General features: G+C 34.3%; 2 protein-coding genes and 1 pseudogene across 2 annotated transcripts; 1 reads left to right on the top strand and 2 right to left on the bottom strand.

The window, feature by feature from the left end:
* Positions 1-579: 579 nt before the first annotated feature.
* LOC145557404 (heavy metal-associated isoprenylated plant protein 3-like) lies at positions 580-5,796 on the bottom strand. The gene is made up of 5 exons (XM_081618586.1): positions 5,734-5,796; positions 2,546-2,732; positions 1,810-1,994; positions 1,028-1,115; positions 580-917 (listed from the first exon to the last, which is right to left on the bottom strand). The coding sequence occupies exons 1-5, from the start codon at positions 5,794-5,796 to the stop codon at positions 580-582; spliced, it is 861 nt and encodes a 286-aa protein (XP_081474712.1).
* An 80-nt stretch (positions 5,797-5,876) lies between these two features.
* On the top strand, positions 5,877-7,687 carry LOC145557403 (ethylene receptor 2 pseudogene; annotated as a pseudogene).
* A 6,398-nt stretch (positions 7,688-14,085) lies between these two features.
* On the bottom strand, positions 14,086-18,897 carry LOC145558357 (putative CoA ligase CCL7). Its single transcript, XM_081619577.1, has 6 exons — positions 17,750-18,897; positions 16,914-17,103; positions 15,998-16,143; positions 14,906-14,973; positions 14,695-14,797; positions 14,086-14,546 (listed from the first exon to the last, which is right to left on the bottom strand). The coding sequence occupies exons 1-6, from the start codon at positions 18,749-18,751 to the stop codon at positions 14,433-14,435; spliced, it is 1,623 nt and encodes a 540-aa protein (XP_081475703.1). The 5' UTR covers positions 18,752-18,897; the 3' UTR covers positions 14,086-14,432.
* Between the last annotated feature and the right edge of the window lie 1,622 nt (positions 18,898-20,519).

Below are 20,519 nucleotides of genomic sequence, written 5' to 3'. Positions count from 1 at the left end.
GAAGAAAATATAAGTGTGGGTTCCACCTTAGAAGAAAATATAAAAGGAAAAACTACTCGTACTAAAAACAATTAATTTGGGATAATTTAAAAAGAGAAAATGGCAATTAGATGAAAATGGAAGGAGTAGTTTATAACAAGTTTGTAGTTTGTACTATAGGATAAAGTATTTTTTATCTTTACATATCTTCATGTCTTTCATGAAGAAATTAGCATGACACCAAAGTGATGTAAAATTTTTAAATCAAAATATTAGTTTTTCTCAAAATTATTAATATTAATGGCATAAGAATATTATATAAAAATCGCGCATTGATATGTCTAAACATAACGAATATTGTTGTATGATTAATTTAAGAATTTTATATATTTTGCATAAGAATATTATTGTATGATTAATTTAACTTTCACCCTCCTCAAAGTCCTCATTGGATGCATAAATATATGAAAATTTCATTATTTACAAAACGTCACAAAATCTCATTATTTACAAAACTCATTAAAGTGTCTTGACCATCCCTTCCCAAAAAAAGGCCACAAAACCCATCAAACCCGGCCCAAACCTACTACAGCCCACAACTCACATAATTGCGCAGGCATTCGGGTTCTCATCACTGAAGAACCGGGGAGCCTCAAAGAGCTCGATAACCCGACCCGACCCATCAACAAGCCCAACATAACCCGACCCGTCGACAAGATATTTCAGCTCCTTCTTATCCCCTCCGCCGCCGCCACCACCACCTCCTCCTCCACCACCGCCGCCACCGCCTTCTTTCTTCTCCTTATCCTTCTTGTCGACGACGATCTCCACCGTCTTCTTAAGCTTCTTCTGCAGCTCCTCAGCCATCTTCTTCCCCTCTATCCTTCCTGTCACCTTCACCAAGTCCTTTTCCTTCTCAATGCTCACTTCATGCACACCTGTTTTATTCATCAACCAACACAATAAATGAGAATTGTTAAAAATAATCTGAAAAAAATAAAAAATAATTGTAAAAAGTTCATGCTCTTGTAGAATTTGATTATTTTACCACTGTATGATCTGATTGTCTTGTACAATTTGTCACCACAACCGTCACAATGGTATGCAACCTTCAACGTCACCGTTATCACTGGCATCTGTCATTCATTAATTCACCAGAAAATATTAATCTAAATTTTAAGCAAAATTTACTACCAGTAATTTTTTTTTGTTTTGAACAAAAATTTAATTTATTTTTCATAACTTGTATTTTAAATGCCGTACAGTACTATTTTCTGAAGCGAATTAATGCAGGTGTGTTTTCTGAAGCACAGAGCAAATAAATAATAAATGTTGTTACTTCCATTAAAGATAATTAAGGAGTGAATGTATTATTAGCATTATCCTATTTACCCAATTCCGTAGTTTTAATGCTGGAATCGAGTCGATGAGTGTTATTAATGTTTAATAAATTAAATGTCAAGTATTAGTGTATTACTACTTTGGACAAGGTATATGAATCTGACAAATTCCCAAATAAGTCGAGACTACATTAAACCCCTAAAGCAAACACTTAACAAATACAGTAAAAAGAAACTGGAGAAAAACAAAGTATGCAAGTAATGAGTAATACTCACTCCGTCCTTTTATTAAGGTCTCATATCTCTTTATTATGTGAGTAATAAATGTTTGAAATGAGACTAATAAAAGGACGGAGAGAGTAATACTAAGTCGGAACCCACAAAACAGACGAGTCGATTGGTGTAATTAATGTCATTATTAACATTTCCGCTTTAAGGGTTTCAAAACAAGGTAAAATAATCATTCATTCATTTAATCATAATTTCATACCTCTTTAGGTTTTTCATCTTTCTTTTCGTTGTTTTTGTCATTGTTTTTCGAAGGTTGAGGAGAGATGAGTTCAGTCTTCTTCAGAAATTTCTGGCGGAGTTTATCAGTGAGTACAACTGGATCAACTTTGTTTTGGGCCATCACTTTCACCTTGTTCTCTCCTTCAAACTCGACACTTAGAACACCTGCATTTAGAACACAAATTATTTCCAGATTTTGAACTTATATATTCAATAAATTATAGCATAACGTTTATTTTCTACCTATTTTGACAAATTTCATAACTATTCAGAAATTGTCCAGAAAAAATAAACCAAAAACAGAGGATGATTTACTTTTCCATGTTAGAAATATTTGCTCCAGTAAATTTTCACTTAAATTGATTTTCTACTAATTTTATGAGATTTCACAAATAATGGAGATTAAAACAAACGCAATAACCAGGGAAGAAATTTGCAGAATGAAATAAATTTAAACATTTAACAATTTTTTACCTATTTTTTTTTTGTCGAAGTTCACATTTATTGAAAATTCTCTCAAAAACAAACAAAAAGTGATTAAAATCAAATGATTAAGAACGAACTCCTAGAATTTTTATTTATTTACCTTTATTTGTCATTATCCCAATTTCAAAGAGAAAATGAAAACGATTCTCAATAACATACCCACAATGTACAAAATTCCAGAGAAAAACAAATTTCTTAAAAAAAATAGAAAAAAAAAGTAGGAAAATTACCAGGAAAATTCAGAAGGAATTTCCGAATCCGTTTCGTGCAACCTTCGCAGTGCAAATCGATTTTCATTAGAATGTTGAGATGAACACCGCAACCGCCACATCCGCCGCCATTGTCGTCCTTCTTCTCTCCTTCTTCTGCACCACCTGCACCTCCACCACCACCACCTCCACCTCCTCTGTTTTTTTTCTGTAAATTTCGAAATGAGAAAAAACTGTAAGTAATCAGAAACAAGGAAGAGAGAGAAATAGAAAGCGGAGAGAAAAACCTTCGCCATTGATGAGTTTTGCAGAGCTTAAAAAGTTGCAGAAGAATGAGAGAGAAAATGAGGGGATGAATGAAAGAGACGGAAGAGGGTATTTATAGGAGGGGCGTATGTTGTAATAATTAGGGTGATATTTATGTGATTTATTTCTGAATTTGTACTAACATAAAAAAAAAAAAGGAAAAAAAAAATTGATGTGAAGACTGCAGTGTACTGTACTGTAGTATGTGGGTTTGTAGTGGTGTAGTAGAGAGCATAGAGGAGTGTGTTTGCACACTGCACTGTCATTAATGGGGAGGAGAGAGAATTGTACAATGTGTGTGCTGTGTTATTTTTGGCTCGACTTGACTTAAGCCCCAAGTTTTTGGAGGGAATAAGAAGCATACCATCCCAAGGCTACATTCGGATTCGAGTCGGGTCGTGCACTTATATGGTTGGTGAGTTTGTGATGGGGCTCGAGCTTGACAGTCGAGACCCTTTTTAAACAGTGATAAATTTCTTACTCTTTTCGTGTTTTTTTAAGTGTTACACTTATCAATTCCGGCCGTATTTTAATAAGTATTACACTTCCTTTTTTGGCAAAATATTACATTAAAATATTATACTTCTCTCTTTTCATGGTCCCTACTCAAACCCAATACTACTTTTTTTTTTATTATTATTATTATTATATCTCTTCTATTACATTCATTACTTTTCAATAAATTATTAACCCCACTATCTTTCTTTTACAATTTTTTAATTACTCCAACTACCCCACTTACCTCTTATTTTATTTAAATCAATTAAATTGTCTAAAACTATATGTCGGTCAAACTGTAACCCTTAATAAAGCACAGAGGGAGTCAATTAAATTTTGACCAATCTTATACTGATTTTTTCGATTTATTTATTTAAAATTTTCATGTGTAATATGGAAACTAAAACTCTCTTCTTTTTTTATTTGCATCACTTCCCTTCTATGGTTGTTTGTTGAGTAAAAACTAAATACAGTCCCTCAACTATTGTATTAGGATAAGTTTTAGTCCCTCTAAACCATTTTGTGGCATTTTAGTCCCTCCACCACCTTAAATGGTGTTTTTAAGCCAAAAGTTTAGGGACCTAGCCTAGTCAGCAATAGTTGAGAGACCATAAGTCCATGACTCATTTTTTTTTTCTTCAGAATTTTTTTTTTTTTTTGTCTTTTTCAATTTATTTAATGTTTTTTTAATATTGAAAAAAAATTAAATAATATTAATTATTATTATAAAAAAACCACCCATTATTATTACAACTCCTATTTTTAAAACATTATTATTATTATTATTATTATTATTATTATTATTATTATTATTATTATTATTATTATTATTATTATTATTTGTTTAAAATGAAAAAAAAAAAAAACAACCCACCACCACAGCTCAGCCCTGCCACCACCTGCCTCCTCCACCTTTAGTTGTCAACTCGCCGCCCAAACTCCTCCAACCCCCTCGCGCCGGCGGACCGACCAACCATCCCATCCCGCTAGCCCCACCCCTTCCCCGCCTTTCCCCAATTCGACCCCTCTCCCTTTCCCTTGGCCCGATACGCCGCGCACAAATCCCCCTCCCCCAGCGCCACCAGCCACCCATTCCCTTCCCTGCCACCATCCCCCTTCCCTGATGACCCCCCCTGCTAACGCCCCAACACCTTTCCTCGCGCCGGAAACCCCAATCCCAGCATCCTCGCCTTCCGATTACCCACCCCGACTCACATAACTCCTACAAATTGAAAACCCCTAAAACTCTCTCCGTCACTCCCAAACGATGACCAAAACCCCAAATCGCTTATCCTCCACCTGTGAAACCCTAGCGGCTATGGTTTTTGAGGGTGGAGGGAAGATCGTTTGGTTGTTTCGGGAGTGGCAGGAAAGGAGGTTTTGGGGATAGGGAGGGACGACGGCAAGGGTGGGGGAAGGACGAATTGACAAGGGAAGAGAATGGGGATGGGCGCCGCCCGGGAGTGGGGTGGGTTGGGATTGCCGTGGAGGGATGGTGTAATTCAAAAAAATTAATTTATTTTTTTTTAATACAAAATTAATTAGGATGCGGATATCCAATTAATTATATAGTTAGGAGTTGTTTGAGAAATTTCCTAAAAAGGTTTAGGAAAAAAAAAATCTGACACAAAGTCCCTAAACTATTAATGACTCAACATCCCTAAACTATTTTGCTGACTTATAGTCCTTAAACTAATGCTTAGTCAGCTTAGTCCCTAAACTTTTGGCTTGAAAACACCATTCAAGGTGGTGGAGGGATTAAAATGCAACAAAATAGTTTAGAGGGACTAAAACTTATCCTAATACAATAGTTGAGGGACCGTATTTAGTCTTAACTCGTTGTTTGTTTTTAAATGCATCACTTTTATACTTCGTATTTAGTAACTTTAGACTATATTTTATCATTTTTCTCTCTTACTTTAAACCCTACTCAAATTATTTTATTATATCTCTTTTTTGCATGGTCTCCACTTATATAATAAAAATATATATACTCTTTCACATAATTTCTCTTTCATAGACTCATCTTACTTTTACTATAATAATTTATTCACTTAATCACAATATTATTCTCCTTAAACTTTGTGCATCCCCAAATGATGCCAATAAGTTCGGTTCAGTTTAGTTCAGCTCTAATAAGTTCAGTGCAGCTCCTAATTTTCTTCTCTTATAAAATATTTAGTTCAGCTCTAATTAGTTCAGTTCATTTCAATTAAGATCTAATAAGTTATGTTCTATTCAGTTCAACTCATTTCAGCCAATGAGAACATGCCCTTATGTTAATATCAACGATAAAAAAAGATTTTTTTTTTTTATTATTTTTTTAAATTTATTTTTTCATCTTCTTCCTCTCAGCGCAACAGCGACACAGTAGCAAACCAGTACACCACCATCACCACACTTACATGAATAATGTAAACACCATCAGCACACCTCCATAAACGCCACCAACAATCCCCTTCTTCCATGAATATCGGCAAGACGGCGGCTCCAAATTTAAAGAAAACCTGACAATTAATACATAAATTAGGGGAATGGTTAACCCAAAATGGTAGGTAATTTCCGACGGTACTTAGTCTATAAAAATGGAGCTTTGTTAATTTTCGATTTGATGAAAATCAAGCTTGAAGAAGCTTCGTGCTGTGTTATATTGTTGATGAGATTGCTCATAATATGTTTGAAGAAGGTACAATTGCATCCTTTTTTGTGGTTCGGCGGGAAATCTTGATAAAGGGTTGTGGGTATGGTGGTGGATACTCACAGTCATCTCCATTGTAGTAAAAGGTTGAAGATTAATGTTGGGGAACTTACAGCACTATTCCTGATTAGTTTGTAGAAATGACATCCATACACTGATATTAACAAACTTTTTTTTTTTTGACAAGGACAAACGTTGTTAATATAGGATATTAAGGGTCGCTAAAAAAATATTTTATAAGAGAAGGAAATTAAAAGTTAAACTGAACTGAATTGAAAATAAACGTATGAGAACAGACCCTAACTTGTATTTTCTCAATATAAATTTGGATGAATATTTGTAGGTTTAGAGCATAACTACAAATGTTTTAATAAATGTTACATTTTGACTTTTTCACTATTCACATAATGGTTTTGACTTGATTAATTTACTAATATATAAAAAAACAAATGTTAATTGTATAATACATTGTTGGATTCGTTATAACATATACTTTTATAATATTAAATTTTCTATAATTTTATTAACATTTGATTAGATAAATTAATGGTCAAAGTCGTATCTCGACATACATATTTAATCAAAATGTAACACTTATTAAAACATGTACATATTTTTAGAGTTAAGCACACAATTAGGTACTCAATTCTTTAAAATTTCACCTTTTAGGTACTTAATTCTTTTTACTTTGCTTTTGGGCACTGAGTTAAGAATTCAAGCCAAAAAAATTAAATCAACCAAAGAATTGAGTACCTTGGGTTAAAGAATTTAGTACCCTTGGTTAAGTATGTGGGCCCCACCCTTTTAAGTTTTTAGCTGCTCTTGTCTCTTGTGCTATTGCCATTACCCTTATCACCCTCATCCCTTTGCTTCTCAAAGTCAAGGTTAGAGAATTTATGTTGAAGAAGAAGACTTGGGATTTGGGTAGGGAGGTTGGTATGATTAAGAGACAAAGTGAAGCTGATTGGCATGTTAGGATGCTTACTCACGAAATTCGAAAGTCTTTAGATAGGCATACTATCTTGCATACTACCATGGTTGAGCTCTCTAAGACATTGGATTTGCAGACTTGTGCTGTTTGGATGCCCAATGAGAATAGGACTGAGGTCATTTTGACTCATGGATTGAAAGGGAGGAATTTTCAGAGTTTCAGCCACTGCAGAGTGCCCTATGCTAATCCTGATGTCAGAAAGATTAAGGAGAGAGATGAGGTTCAGATACTCAGACCAGATTCAACCCTCGTTGTTGCCAGCAGTGGAGGATTGGAACATTTTGGTGCTGTCGCTGCAATACGTATGCCAATGCTCAAGGTCTCAAATTTTAAAGGAGGAACTCCTGAGTTGATGCAGGCTTGCTATGCTATATTAGTCCTGGTTCTTCCATGTGGCCAAGAGAGGTCATGGACCAATCCTGAGCTTGAGATTATCAAGGTGGTTTCTGATCAAGTTGTTGTGGCTATCTCTCATGCTGCCATCCTAGAGGAATCACAACTCATGAGAGATCAATTGGCCGAGCAGAATCGTGCACTGCAACAGGCACAACGAAATGCATTGATGGCAAGTCAAGCAAGGAACTCATTTCAGAGTGAGATGAGCCATGGGATGAGAAAGCCAATGCACTCATTCCCTTTCTATTTATTCGGGTGGGGCCCACATACTTAACCAAGGGTACTAAATTCTTTAACCCAAGGTACTCAATTCTTTGGTTGATTTAATTTTTTTTCACTTGAATTCTTAACTCAGTACCTGTAGACACCCATTTGTGTCTCCCCAAAACCAAACCCAGTGATGAGTACCTTTCACGTCAAATCATAGTCGAATGAAGTGAAAGTGTGGAAAGTCTAGTGTTGCGGATAGTTTTAATTCTTTTCTCTTCTCTCTGTTTTTGAAAACTTATTTTAAGAAAACAGCCAATCCAGTTTGGTTGGTCCATGATATGGGTCCAATAATAGTGTAGTTGGATGGGGCTTGCGAAGAGCTTTCCAACGATATATTATAAGCCCAATTCTGATGAATATTGAGGAAATTATGGCCAATTTATTAAACTGGGCCCGGTTTGAGCCTTATATGCGTCCCAATGATCTTAGGGAGGGCCTAATATGATTTATCATTCCTAATGCAATTAGGAATGGTTTTAGTCTTCTAGAAGGTTCTTTTCATTCCTAATTCAATTAGCATTGATAAATTGACTTTTGACTTTTCAAAGTTTTAATTAAAATCAAATAGCATTTTTGAGGAAATTATATGATTTTATCCTCCAGTACGGTAAATTTATCTGATTTTCGAAAACGCGTTGGAAATAAGCTTGGCGCCTAACCCCAGGCCTTGGCGCCTGGCGCTAGCCATTGGCGCCTGGCGCTAGTGTTGGTGCCTGGCGCCAGTTAGCCAAGGGTGGCGCCAGCTCAGTTTTTTGTGCGTCAGACTCTGTTTTGTTTATTTTATCTTTTTGGCTGATTTTCTCTATAAATATCGTATTAAAAGCCCCGTTTTCATTCACCAATTCTCCTCATTCACAAGTTTTCATTCGCATTCTTTAATTCATTCATCTCTTTCTTTCTTTCTTCCAAACTTTGTCTTCTCATACAAAATTCCGCATTCACAAGATCTAGAAACACCTAGCCATATTCAAAGTTGCCTTCGCCCTAGACGTGAAAGGTTTTAATTTCTGAGGGTTTGGTCCCAAATCTCTATTTCAATTATTTAATTTAATTGTTTTGTTTATTATTTTCCTTGAAGTTACTAACGTGTGTTTTTTGTTATTAGAAAGAGGTACGAGGCATCAAAGTAAGTACTTTATTGGTTTTTATTGATATTATGATGTAGAAATCATGTTTAAATTGTTATTATGATTCCTAATATCATGTTTAGGGAAAAGGTTATAATATCAAATATGTTTATTATGATTCCTGCGATGCTTTCTATGTTCTTCCTAATATTTATTCATGTTAGTATCATGTTAGGGCTAAAGATTTGATTTTTATTGCTTAGTGACATGCTAGGGTTTGTTATTAATCTTGTTAGTATCATGCCTAGGATCTTGCTATTCTTATTATGCCTTAATATTAATATGAACATGATAATTATTATAATTGTTATAATTTATGGTTATTATTATTTTGATGATGATTATTTCATTATGATGATTATAATTAATATTCATGATTATTATTGATTATTATTATGTTGCTTGATATTATTTGTTCTTTATTGCTTGATCACGCCTTTTATGCATGTTTAAAGGGAATTTGTACTTGTAATCATGCTTAATAAGATAATTAATAATCTTGTTTAGGGTTAATTATGATTATAATTCAAGTGATCGCCAATAATAGATTTGTTTGTGCTTTATATTCAACCAACATAGATAAACAGGTTTAGGATTAATACTAATGATTGCATGTTAGTCAAAAAGCGCACATGAATACGATCAGAATAAAGTAGAGACCTATTATTAGGGCAGGTTCAATCTCTTTTAGGTTGGATTTGTACCTTCATCCCCGAACCCTTATTTGGTTCAAGACCTTATAGAGTTGACGATCTCTTGGATCGTTAAAGGGTGTAACCTTCATCCTATGAACGGTTTACAAGTTCCTAAAACTTGTTGGCGACTCTTTTGCTCTATCTTCTTCCCTTTTGGACGCCACCGTACTTTAGTGTATGATCACAGTGGGGTTCAAGCTAGTGGGATTAACGCTTGAAATTATTCCCTACAATACCCAAAAGCAAAATAAAAAGAATTGAGTACCTAAAAGGTGAAATTTTAAAGAATTGAGTACCTAATTGTGTGCTTAACTCATATTTTTAATTGTTTGTACTATGGAAGATAGTCATCTTTTAAATGATTTAATCTCCTTTCTAAAGCATAATATATATTGGGTATAGCCCGGTGTAGGAGAACTAGTCTAGCTTTGGTACAATCAAGTATATAACGGTGAGTTGAGTCTATATAAGAAATGGTAATGCAACCAAACTCTATATTATTCTATAAAAACCCAATTTATTTCTACTTTAATAATACAATGACGTTGATGATCATATCCGTACTATAGGTGAAACATCTTGAATTCTAACATAGAAGATTATATATTACGGGTCTCTCCAATCAGTTCAGTTCAGTTCAGCTCAGCTCCAATCAGTTTAGTTCAGCTTCAATCAGTTCAGCTCAATTCAGTTCAGTTCAGCAACTGTGAACAGGCTTTACCTCCAATTTTTTTTTAGTTACAACTTTGAAATATTTTATATCTCTCAAATAATACCGTAAAGTTGCAACTAAAAAAAATCGGACATAAAATATAGAATTCTTGGCTGAAAATGTAGAGGATTTGGCTTGCCCGATCTATGACGACTAATATAAAGCTGTGTTGTTGAAACATAAACATGAGCTGGATAATTAGACTTTTAAGTAAAATGAATCAATCCAGGTATGTGATACGGTTCGTACCATTCGTTATATGATATTCTTTGTTTCTTCTGAAAATTTGTAACACGTGTTTTTTTTTATTGTTACACTTTTCATCTTTGGCCGTAACTTTTTAAGAGTTACACATTTTTTTTTTTTGGCAAATTACTACATTAAAATATTATATCTCTCTCTTGGTCTTATCCAAATCAAATCTTTCTTCTCACATTCATTACTTTTTAATAAACTATTAACCCTAGTATCTTTCTTTTACAATTTTTTAATACTCCAACTACCCTCAAGTAAATTGGTAAGGACTTTTGCACTTAGTCAGCCAAAGTTTAGGGACTTCACATATTCTCTGCTAACGATTAGGGGCCTGCATGCTTACATGGATAGTTTCAATTGCAACAAAATGTCAACTTGAAGTTTAGGGGTAGGAATGACAACGGATCGGATTCGGGTCGGATGTAGCTAAATCCGAATCTAACCTGTTTACTAAACGGACCCTGGACTCGAATCCAAATACGAGTCTGAAAAATCCGAGTCCAAATCCGATCCGACTTGTAATTTTCGGATCCGAATCTGGTCCGTTTATACGAAACTCCAAAATAATCCGAATATATTTTTTTTCTTGTAATGTCATATACCTATAATTGATGGTATTGTACTACTAAGTAACGTATAAATATAACATATTTAAATTATGAACTAAGTTACATAACAAAATTTTGCTACAAAACAAGCAAACAATTGTCCCAAGTTGTAAAGCATATGCTCATACTCTTGGATTCGGACTCGGATCGGACTCCATCGGACTTTGCGTAGGGTCCAAGTCTGATCCACCTCCTATTCGGATTCGGATCTATTTTATCGGATTCGAATTCCGATTAATTTTAAACGGATTCGAATCGAACTTGGATTAAATTGACATCCCTATTTAGGGGGTTTGCATTTAATTCCAAAGGAATGTAACATGGAGGGAAAAAAAAACTAGCCTTAAACATTTCAAATTGGCTAATATAAAATGATGTTTGTAACCATTAAAACCATCAGAAAATTAAGCAAAAATCCTTAAAAAAAAAAAAAAAAACCCCTACAACTGTTGCAGTGAAGAAGGAAGTTCATGCCAAGGTATCTGCAATAAAATTAGGAATTAAGGTAATTAGTAGTTGTTCAATTTTAGAAGATTTAAACAATAATATGTTTGTTGATGATAGGAAATTAAATGTCTAGACTTAGGGTCTGTTTTCATAGACTGAACTCAGCTGAACTCTGAACTAAACTGAACTGAACTGAGCTGAGCTGAGCTGAAATGAAATGAATATTTTATAAGAGAAGGAAATTAAGAGTTGAACTGAACTGAATTGGACTGAGCTGAACTGAACTGAAAATAAACGTATGATAACAGGCCCTTAGTAGTGGATCTAGTGGAAGTGGTCAAAGGTGTCATTGTGAGTTTCACTATCTTTGCCTTCTTCTGCTCCAAGGATTCACCAAATTTCCAGCCAAACATCAGTAAAAATGGAGTAATTGAGTTTGAATTGTGGATTTTTTTTTTGGTAACCTTCTAGAGGGATATTATATACGAAGTACGTAGTAGTGTCCCTCTGATTATTCCGCCAAAGAACTCACTCGTATTTGGGAAATGGAGAACCCCAAACGCTTCGTTTTTATTATGTGGTTATTCGTTGTGCCACGTGTACCCCTCAATCCCTAAACTTCAATATGTAATCATGACATACGCCACCTAAGTCTAGTAGTCCCTAAACTATCTTTCTCTATTAATTAAATGCCAACTCATACTCAAAAGATCCCTAAATTTGTAAAAAAAAAATTATTTAAATTTTTGCCATGGGCAATTTAGTCCCTAAGCTATGGTGACTCATTTTTTTTCCCTTCCGAAAAGTCAGGTAAGGGTGGTAGAGGGACCCATTTGCTTCATTTGAAAGATGAGGGATCAAATTGCTCTAAATACTAAAGTTGAGGAACCGTATTTTAGCTTAACTCTATGACTGCAACTTATGAAACTTAAAACACCTAGATGATTCATTGATCAAATATGTTTTTTTTTTTTTTTTTTTATAATTTTAATTTTAACTTTTTTTTTTTTTTTTTTTTTTTTTTTTTTTTTTTTTTATGACTGAGTTATACTCTTAAACCGTCAAATTGCAACGAAGTATCAAAGATTGTTGAGCAAATGTGTGACATAGTCAACCCCTTCAAAGTTCAAACCAAGCATACTAGTCAATACAAAGGCCATAATTTTTGCCAGAAAATTTCAAAGTTAAGTGTAGAACTGTAGATGCTAAGCAAATATGATCAGTTACTTGTGCTTGCAGTTAGCCATGCCCTACTGCACCGCGGAGAGGTTATATAAACGGAGGGTTGAGAGAGATCTAGAAGTGTTTTGCAGGGGTAGATTGGTCATTTTATGCGGGATTTAAATTTTATCATTTTAGATTCAATGGTACAAAATACACTCTCTGTGATACAAAATATAATTTTAATGGTATTTAAAAAAAGGTTCAAATGTCTAATTAGGCTGTCAAATAATACCATTACAGCTCAGTGGTACAAAATACACTCCCTGTGGTACTCAATGCGGTTTTAGTGGTACTTATAAAAATCCTCAGTGGTACAAAATATACTCTCAGTAGTTGTGATCCCAATTTTTTTTTTTTTTTCCACGTGAAACCATTTCTGAAAAGTTTTAGTGGGGCCCACACCACCTTTTTTCACTCTTCCTATCTCTCTCCTCCTTTCTCTCTCTTCTTTTTACTTTTATGTTATTTTAATAGTTGTGAGACATTTGCATTTGTCTCACAACCCTACATTTTTACTTCCTCCTCCGTCGATGATATCACTTATGTACAGTCATGAACCCATTGCCAAACATAGCCTCTATATATGATGGACACAATATGTGTATTTTGCTTAGCAAGTGTACTTCATGTCATGATGTTATTCTACTTACAAGTTACAAACGCTACAATGTCACATTTGAAGAGCCTTCGTGATCTCTCCATGGGTTCGTTTGTTGTCAATAAATTCTGAACACGGTTACCCTCTAGCTACTTGCCATCGAACTTACTACTTAGGCCTCGATTTGAAGAGGGGTTCAGCTAAATTCTTTTTTCCGGTGAACATTGTTGCCCTTGCAAGGTGTCTGTCTATAGTGTTCATTACCAAAACAAAATAAAGGCCAGCCTGTTCGACTTTTTGAAGTACCATAGACTCATAGAGCTACTTGTTGCCCTCTTTCCAGCACTTACTCAGAAGCTCAAGGAATGAAGATGATCACTAATACCCTGAGGGGATTTGAACATATGGCCTATCGTAACATGCTCTCAATCTTAACCACTAGGCCTAGACTTCATTGGTAAATATACATGGATGAGATATAAACTAATCAAGCCTTCGCTTCTTATGAAGGAATACTTGTTTGGTAATCCCAATACAGGTTATATTAGATTCACATTCTCCTTTTATAAAATCTTTATCTTTGATTCATAAATTCACAAATATTCATACTAATTAACAAGAAAGAAAAGGAAAGCCACAAAAAATAGAGAAAAATTGGAGTCAATATTTTTAACAACACAGTAACAGGAATGAACTTTCAGCATACACAATTTGTGAGCAGATTGTAGAGGATAGATATTGAAAACATGTTCTATATTTCCTGGTCAACAGATTACATACAAGGAAGTTGACTTTGTTTATACATGTACAAAGAAAATGTTTTCTAAAACTAAGCAAACAACATCAATAAGAAACCTTGAGTCCTAGAAACAGGATAGATTTCATTATTTCAACCTGAAAAGAAAAGAATTTATAGAGCAAATATACAATTTCAACGATGATGTTTACAGCTTTAGGTAATCTAACCATTATGTGAATGTATATGTTTTAGTAATTCTATAATTGTAATCTTGCATTCTTGTTTCAGCTAAAACATGAACTGCATCCCAGCGAACAAGAAAGTACAGATGCAGCAATATGGATTTACAGCTTGGATCGTGATTTTACAACGAGCTCTCGTCTGAGAAGCTTTCCTGAAGCTGACTTTGGGATGGCACTTAAAAATGTTACTTTCCTTAATCTCTTGTAAGGTGCAACCTGTAGAAAAAGAGAGTTCTTGATAAAGATATCCATAAGATTGCATTCAAGTTGTTTCTAACAATCCTAGACAGACCACACCCTCTCTGAAAAGGAATTACGTACAAAGATTTGAGAAAAATAAGTGTTCATGCATTTTGTTATGTACCTGTTCAGCGACAAACTTCTTGAAATCTTCTTCCTGTAAGGAACTATTGGGTGATCGAACCACATACGCAATAGGAACTTCACCAGCTTCATCATCAGGAAAACTAATAATCACGAAAGTATAGATTGTCAATAAAGTTAAACAGGTGACCTAAAGCCTAAGCTCTAAAAAGGGTGTATGAGGGACAGGGTGCTTAGTTATAGAAGCTTACGGGATGACAGCAGCATCTAGTACTTCAGGATGTGAAAGAAGAACTGCTTCAAGTTCTGCTGGTGCAACCTAATTGTAATAAACAAGGAAAACATACTCTATGTCAATTATGTTAAGTATAATTTGAAGCTTTCATTGAGCCAAACATGTCTTCCAGAAATCAACCTTGGGTAAATATGAGCAATAGCTAAATCTGATTTTTTTTTTTCCTAATCGATGTTAAGCCTTAAGAAAATTATTTTGTTGTTTCAAATTTTTAATACTGCAGGAATCAGTAGATCTCTCCAGAATGTGGTCTCCAAAGGAGAAACACTACTAAATCAAAAATCAAACAACTTAAAGCTACAGATAAACAGAAAAGAGCTTTGAGCTCTTGACCACATAATCATGATTTGAATGATTTTTTTTTTTTATTATTATTTTTCATTTTTGGCTTACAACAGAATGCTTCATGAATAATGTGTTTTAAGAGCCAAGAACAACTGCATGATTTTTATAAATTATTATATGCTTGCTAAGGAAGATAAAGTATCTACTTTGCATCAGTACACCTTCATATGACACTGATAGCTAAGTAAATAGGACCGTCCACAGAAGAGATAGACAAAATATAAGATTGCAAGGTATTTTCTTCTGATATTTACTGAAGTGATCTACAAATTTTTGGGTGTTTTTGCATGGATGATCATAAACAAAGCGAGGGAATGGCAGAACTTTAAGGCTTCAGGTCAAAATTCCCATTGTCATTAGCGCTGAGGATAATTAGATATGTGTGTCTTTCAATAATAAATTAGGATAATTAGTGATGTGTGTCTTTCAATAATAAATTACTATTTATAAAATGAGGGAAATGCAGTAGGTAATTAAATTAACCAAAGGCTGTTAAAGTACCTTAGTACCTGTTTTGTCCAATTATCCAGGCAAAAAACACATGAATCGTATGTGATAACTATTACAACAATACATTCTAGAAATACATACAGTATTTTTAGCTATCCTCTCATCTTCTAGGGAAACAAACACAGATATAAAACATAAATGCAACATAATAATTATGCAAATATTTCAGTGAGGATCATAAAAAAATTAATACCTGAAAACCCTTGTATTTGATGAGCTCTTTCAGTCTATCAACCACATAAAGTTGCCCTTCCTCATCAAAGTACCCAAGATCTCCTGTATGTACCCAGCCTTGACTATCAATAGTCGATTTGGTGGCTTGTGGATTATTTAAGTAGCCTGCACATTGAAATTATATCAAATACTCTATTAAGTTGGTCACCTATAGCCAAAATATAAAGCACAGTAAAATTGTTTAACCAAAAGGGCAATTTATTTAATTGGAAGAAGTAACCGAGACCAGAGAAGTCACTCGTAGTCCTTTAAAGTTGGTTTATTATGCTCAGTCAAAAACAAAAAAAACAAAAAAAAAAAAAAAAAAGAAAAAGTTGGTCTATAATGATGTTCAGGAAAAGCTACAGGAGAAAACAGAAGGCCAAGACGTTTTTATTGCATTATTATTGATGCATTTGCAACCAGATAAAAATTTTAAAAAATTGTAAAAGTGTACTTTGTCCACCAATGAACTTTTTGAAAAAGGTTGGTTCCAAAAATCCAGCACATTTTAAGCTTCGCTTCTTTCAACTCTTTGACCTTAAGCGTACATTGTGATGTTTAAGCAATTGAAGATGCATGTAAAGCTTTTCAAGCAGAAGGCCTAGACTATGAATATGCTTTTTTTTGCTTTTGGAAAAATGCTGGTTCAAATGGATTAGATTGCATTGTTATCAGTAATGGGTTCCAAAATTAAATCATACAATTCTGTGGACAAGATAGTTACTTTCCTAGGATTAAACAAAAAGATCTGTATTAAAGATGCTTACTGATGCTTTGAAATAAAAGAATCTTCGTCCACTCAATGGAATATTATGAGGACAAAGTACACACAAAAGTTCACTTTTTTCCAAAGGGAAAACATTTAACATATGCAGCACAGAACTAATAATCACCTTTCATCATATTAGGCCCACGGACCCATATTTCACCCAGTTGCTTTGGAGGAAGAGGCTTTAATGTATCTACATCAATTATCTGAGCTTCAACACTTGCAGCTAACATTCCAGTTGAACCAGAATGTCGACCACCTAGTCTTGGGTGTTCTACAGAGATGATTCCACATGTTTCTGTCATACCATACCCCTGAAAGTATAATGTAACTCTGCATCAGAGAAGTAGCTCTACCAATTGTATCAATTAGAAATAACAATGTCTCCAAAACAGCAGACACTAATCACGACACGAACACAAGTACATCGATAAAGCATTATTGGACAATTACATCAATAGGTAACAAGCTAAAATAGATACTCCAGTTCCAAATTTTAAGCCTAAATTATAGCCACAATAAAAACTCCATCAGATATGAACTTTCTTTATGAAAAGGGCAACATAATATGCTAACTGCAAAGTTATCCTGGGGATTAACGCCTTAACGGTATCCAACGCTAGAGATCGATAATTCGATATACGCAAAAACTGTTTCCAAGAAAACCAGAGTCAAAACAATTTTGTGAAGTCATAGATTCTGAGTTGTTAATATTGTTGTAGGGAAAATAAACAAATTGGTAATGGAATAAAATAATAAGGATTGTTAAATTAATAATAGTTCTGTATCTGCAGAGTATTTAAAAGTAATAGCCTCCTTAATCACACCTCTACTAAGGCCATTAAAAAAATGAGCAGGCAATTTAGAACTGTTAATTAACCATGTTTAGTATGTGACATAAAACATCATAAACAATTGCATAAAAATATCAAAGGGAAATTAGTTTCTAAGAAATTATACCTGCATTATGGCAGCCTGAGGCACAACTTTAGAACACTCCTGCATCATCTCCTTCCCCAAAGGCGCGGCCCCGGAACCAATCTGCTTCAAAGATGACAGATCATACTTCTTAACAGCATTATGCTTAGCCAATGCAAGCACAATTGGTGGAACAATCCACAATTTGGTAACCCTATACTTTTCAATAGCTCTCAACATCAACTCGAAATCGAATTTGGCCATACTAACAACAGCATTACCCATCTGCAATTGACCATACAAAACCACAGACAGCCCAAACACATGAAACATTGGGATCACACACAAGAACACTTCATCCAATTCGCCCTCGAGTTTTTGATCACTTGATACCATCAATGAGGCAGCAATGAAATTCCCATGAGTTAGTATCACACCTTTACTAACACCAGTAGTACCAGATGAATACAACAGTGCAGCAGTGTCACTTTGTTTTATCACAACCTTTGGAAAATCCACAGCAGACCCATTAACCAAATCATTGAAATAAACAACTTTAGAGCTTGAATTTAAAACCCCATTTTCTTTAGACCCTAAAATCAAAGCAGGCAAATTAAAACCCTCAAGTTTATCCCAAAATTCAGGGACTGTAACAACCAATTTGGGATTACAATCATCAATCTGTTTCTTTATCTCTGAAACTGTATAAACAGGATTCACAGTAGTAGCAACTGCACCAATTGCAACAATACCCAGAAAAATTACAGGGTAATAAATTGAATTCGGAGCAAGAATAAGAACAGCTTGCCCTTTTCGAATACCCAGTTGGGTTAATCCATGAGAAACCTTAGAAACCATGGATTTCAACTGGGAAAAATTCAAGGTTTCCCCAGAATCAGAGTCAATCAAAGCAGGTTTTTCAGATAAAGAAGAAATATCTCTGAAGAGAAAAGAAACCATACTTAGATTTGGATTTTTGGGTACCATTATTTGAGGTCTTAATGACCTGTAAATACCATCTCTGCCATAACCAGAACGCTCCATTGCTTGAAGTTTTTGGAGCTGGAGGAGAGAGAAAATCTAAGAAAAAGATTATGGGATTGGAAGAAAGATTCAAGATTTAACTGAAAATGACTAGTTTAGGAAATTGAAACGCAGTGGATATTCAATAATTCATGGAGTTTTGGACGATAGTCAGTCACAATGTTAGGGACAGGCAAATTGATGTAAACCATAAAATTGGCCAGTTAGGAAGGATGGGAGAACACGTTACGCCAAAAATTTATTAGAGCAACTCCAATGGTAACCTAATTGTGAAATTAGCTTGTCATGCCACCTAGGATTGCAGAGCTAATCTACCTTGTAGCTAATTAATCCCACAATGGTTAAGCTAATTTTCAATAATTTTTTTATTTATTTAATTTTTTTTTTAATTCCCACAATTTGCTAAGCTAATTAGCTTAGCTAAGCAAATAGCTTTGCCAAGCTAATTTGGTAATGCAATTCCAATGGTTAAGCTAATTATTTATTAGTTTCATAAATTGCAAGCTAGTCCTAATTTTACACTGTTGGAGTTGCTCTTATATGGCGTGCTGCTGCTTCGTGGCCTCGTGAGTCGTTTGTGTTTTAAGGCGCGTAACGTAAGGTGTTGAAGATCTTTACTGACGGGGCGATTGGTTGTAAGGATAGGAATAAGGGGGATAAGGAAGAAGGATAAAGATATGAAATTAATAGGTGGGACAATCATAAATAATCCTTATCTCATGTTTAAAAAGTATGGAAAATAAATTAGAGATAAGTAGTAAAATTATAAAAATACCATTACTAACTTCTACCCATTCTCTTATCCTTTCAATTTCATTAAGGGTAATTTGGTATTTTTAGCCTTTTTTTTTTATCCCATCCCCTTAGTTATAGAAATGTAGGAATAAGGGGGTATTTTAATCCATATCCTCAACCCCTTTTAGTCCCCATCCCTCTAAATAAACATTACTTTTCTTCTTTCCTCATCATTTATCCTCATACCTCCCTTTTTATCCCCCTAAACAAACACCCCTTGAAATTTTTGACAATTTTGATTTCGTCAAACCAATTCCGTCGGGTGACCGGTATAGTTGTAGTCAGGGTGTTCATACATCGGTCCAAACTGAAAAAATGGAATGGATCACCTCGGACCGACCCCTAATCGAATTAATCAGTCTGTCTTTAGGACTAGAAATTTATTTTCCCAATCTTCGATCCGATCCGATCCAAAACCCTATAAAAATCGGTGTTAGACCGAATCGGTTTTTTTTTATTAAAAATATACGTGAAACCTTAAATAATGGTTAAGATTATCCTTTATAAGCTTAGAAAACTTTAAATTTATGAGCTTTTTTGTACTAAATGTAAAAAAAAAAAAAAAAAAAAAAAGACGTTAAAGTGTAGATTTTCCTTTACTTTTTTCGAGTTTTCAATAAAATTATTAAAATAATAGAATTCTTTTTTTAAAAAATTCTTAAATCGATCAAAAGTGATCCGGTTTGGGTTTTGGACCGATCCTTAAGTTTGGTCCAAACTTATCGGTCCGGTCTTCGGTTCTTCAAATTTTATTTTTCGGTCTGGTCCGGTCCGGTCCGGCCTTGGACTAATGAACAACCCTAATTGCAGTTTTCTAGTTTTTTTGTTTCTTAAGACCATTTGATATATGCTTTGTAGCATAAAATGAATTTACAAAGTGGTTAAATTTATTATAATTGTGATAATTTTGAAAATTGATAATAGACAAATGGAAACATCTTTTTTCTTGTTTTCAACTTTTGATTTTATGTTT

Source organism: Chenopodium album, chromosome 9 (assembly GCF_948465745.1).
Source record: "Chenopodium album chromosome 9, dcCheAlbu1.1, whole genome shotgun sequence".
NCBI classification, from domain to species: Eukaryota; Viridiplantae; Streptophyta; class Magnoliopsida; order Caryophyllales; family Amaranthaceae; genus Chenopodium; species Chenopodium album.
Note: the sequence above shows the minus strand (reverse complement) of the source record. Positions and strands in the feature narration are given on the sequence as shown.

Coding starts and splice junctions, on each gene's coding strand:
- LOC145557404 (XM_081618586.1), bottom strand. CDS start 5,796: ATGGAAGAAGGGGATTGTTGGTGGCGTTTATGGAGGTGTGCTGATGGT. Junction 2,733..5,733: donor ATGGTGTTTACATTATTCAT/GTAAGTGTGGTG, acceptor CGAAATTTACAG/AAAAAAAACAGAGGAGGTGG. Junction 918..1,027: donor GACAATCAGATCATACAGTG/GTAAAATAATCA, acceptor TGAATAAAACAG/GTGTGCATGAAGTGAGCATT.
- LOC145558357 (XM_081619577.1), bottom strand. CDS start 18,751: ATGGAGCGTTCTGGTTATGGCAGAGATGGTATTTACAGGTCATTAAGA. Junction 14,974..15,997: donor TCAAATACAAGGGTTTTCAG/GTATTAATTTTT, acceptor TATTACAATTAG/GTTGCACCAGCAGAACTTGA. Junction 14,547..14,694: donor AGAAGTTTGTCGCTGAACAG/GTACATAACAAA, acceptor CTTTTTCTACAG/GTTGCACCTTACAAGAGATT.